Source organism: Chaetura pelagica, unplaced genomic scaffold, assembly GCF_000747805.2.
Source record: "Chaetura pelagica isolate M959 unplaced genomic scaffold, ChaPel_1.0 scaffold114, whole genome shotgun sequence".
NCBI classification, from domain to species: domain Eukaryota; kingdom Metazoa; phylum Chordata; class Aves; order Apodiformes; family Apodidae; genus Chaetura; species Chaetura pelagica.
Window position 1 is genome coordinate 167,236 of NW_009952968.1, and position 1,143 is coordinate 168,378.

Below are 1,143 nucleotides of genomic sequence, written 5' to 3' on the forward strand. Positions count from 1 at the left end.
GCTCAAAGCCCCGTCCAACTTGTGAGCTCCTCCAGTGTGGGGCACCCGCAGCTTCCCCGGGCTGGTGCCGGTGCCTCAGCAGCCTCAGTGCGAACGTTCCTTCCTCCTCCAATTTAAACCTGTGTTGTTTCTGGTTAAAACCGTGGCACCTGCCGGATGCCGTGGTAAAAGCCTCCATCTCTCACAAGACCTCTTTATATATTGAAAGGCAAGAGCAACGCCTCTGCAGAGCAAGATATTCATACCACTAGTCCCAGTATGGATGCCTGAAAGACTCCACTCGTTACTGGTTTCCACTGGGACATCGAGCCACCAGCTATGGAAGTGGGTAACCTCTGGATACAGTGGTGGGCCCGTGGAAGGGCCTTTTTACCTTTGGATCCAGGCACGAAGAAGCAAAGAAGACCTAAAGAAAACAGAGCCTTCCCCAGGCTTGCTGCCAGCCCCCTGCTGTCCCCTGTGGTCACCGCTCCCCATGTTCTCACCGCCCTACATCCAGTCCTTCCTCACCCTTTGGGTCAGGCAGCAGGTGGCTCGTGGGGGGATAGACCCTGGTCTCCTGCTGCTCCTTGCTTCTTGCCCAGCCCAGCTCCTCTGTGGGTTGCAGTTCTCTGGCCGGGGGGTAAAACTAAATCGCTTGTTCTGCCCCCACGGGAGGACTCGGGACTGTCCCCTCAGCTGTGCTGCCTCGGGCTGGTGCAGGTCACCCCGGGAGCTACAGAGGCACCGATGCCCTGGCTGCAGCAGCATCATCCTTGCCATGTCCCGAGCTCCTGCACCGTTCCTGCCCGGGACCTGTGCCTCTCACAGCAAGGCAGTTAGCAGGCAGGAGAAGGCAGCAACTGCTGCAAACCCTCAGATGCCAGCGTCTGGTCCTGATCCTCCTCCCTGCCTGATCCTCAGCCCTGCATGTTTGGAAAGAACCCAAGAAGAGAGATTTAACGTGCAGAATGATGCAGGGTTTAAGCCTTTCAAGACTGTTTCCTCTATCCCTGAGCACGACAGAGGCGGGAGCGGGGGGGGCTGGCAGCAGAGGCAGCTGGTGGCCGGGTCACCCCTGCTCCGGGGACCCTCCGGCAGGCGGGACGGGCAGGGTGCGGGACGGGCAGGGTGCAGGAGGAGCAGGGTGCGGGAGGAGCAGGG

General features: G+C 59.8%; 1 protein-coding gene across 1 annotated transcript in view; it reads right to left on the reverse strand.

Annotated features, from left to right (window-relative positions):
- The window catches only part of RBM5 (RNA binding motif protein 5), a 15,007-nt gene extending 14,702 nt beyond the window's left edge, over nucleotides 1-305 (reverse strand). The window contains exon 1 of the mRNA XM_009995822.1: nucleotides 288-305. Coding sequence (XP_009994124.1) covers nucleotides 288-305 — 18 coding nt within the window. The remainder of the gene's footprint in view (nucleotides 1-287) is intronic.
- Between the last annotated feature and the right edge of the window lie 838 nt (nucleotides 306-1,143).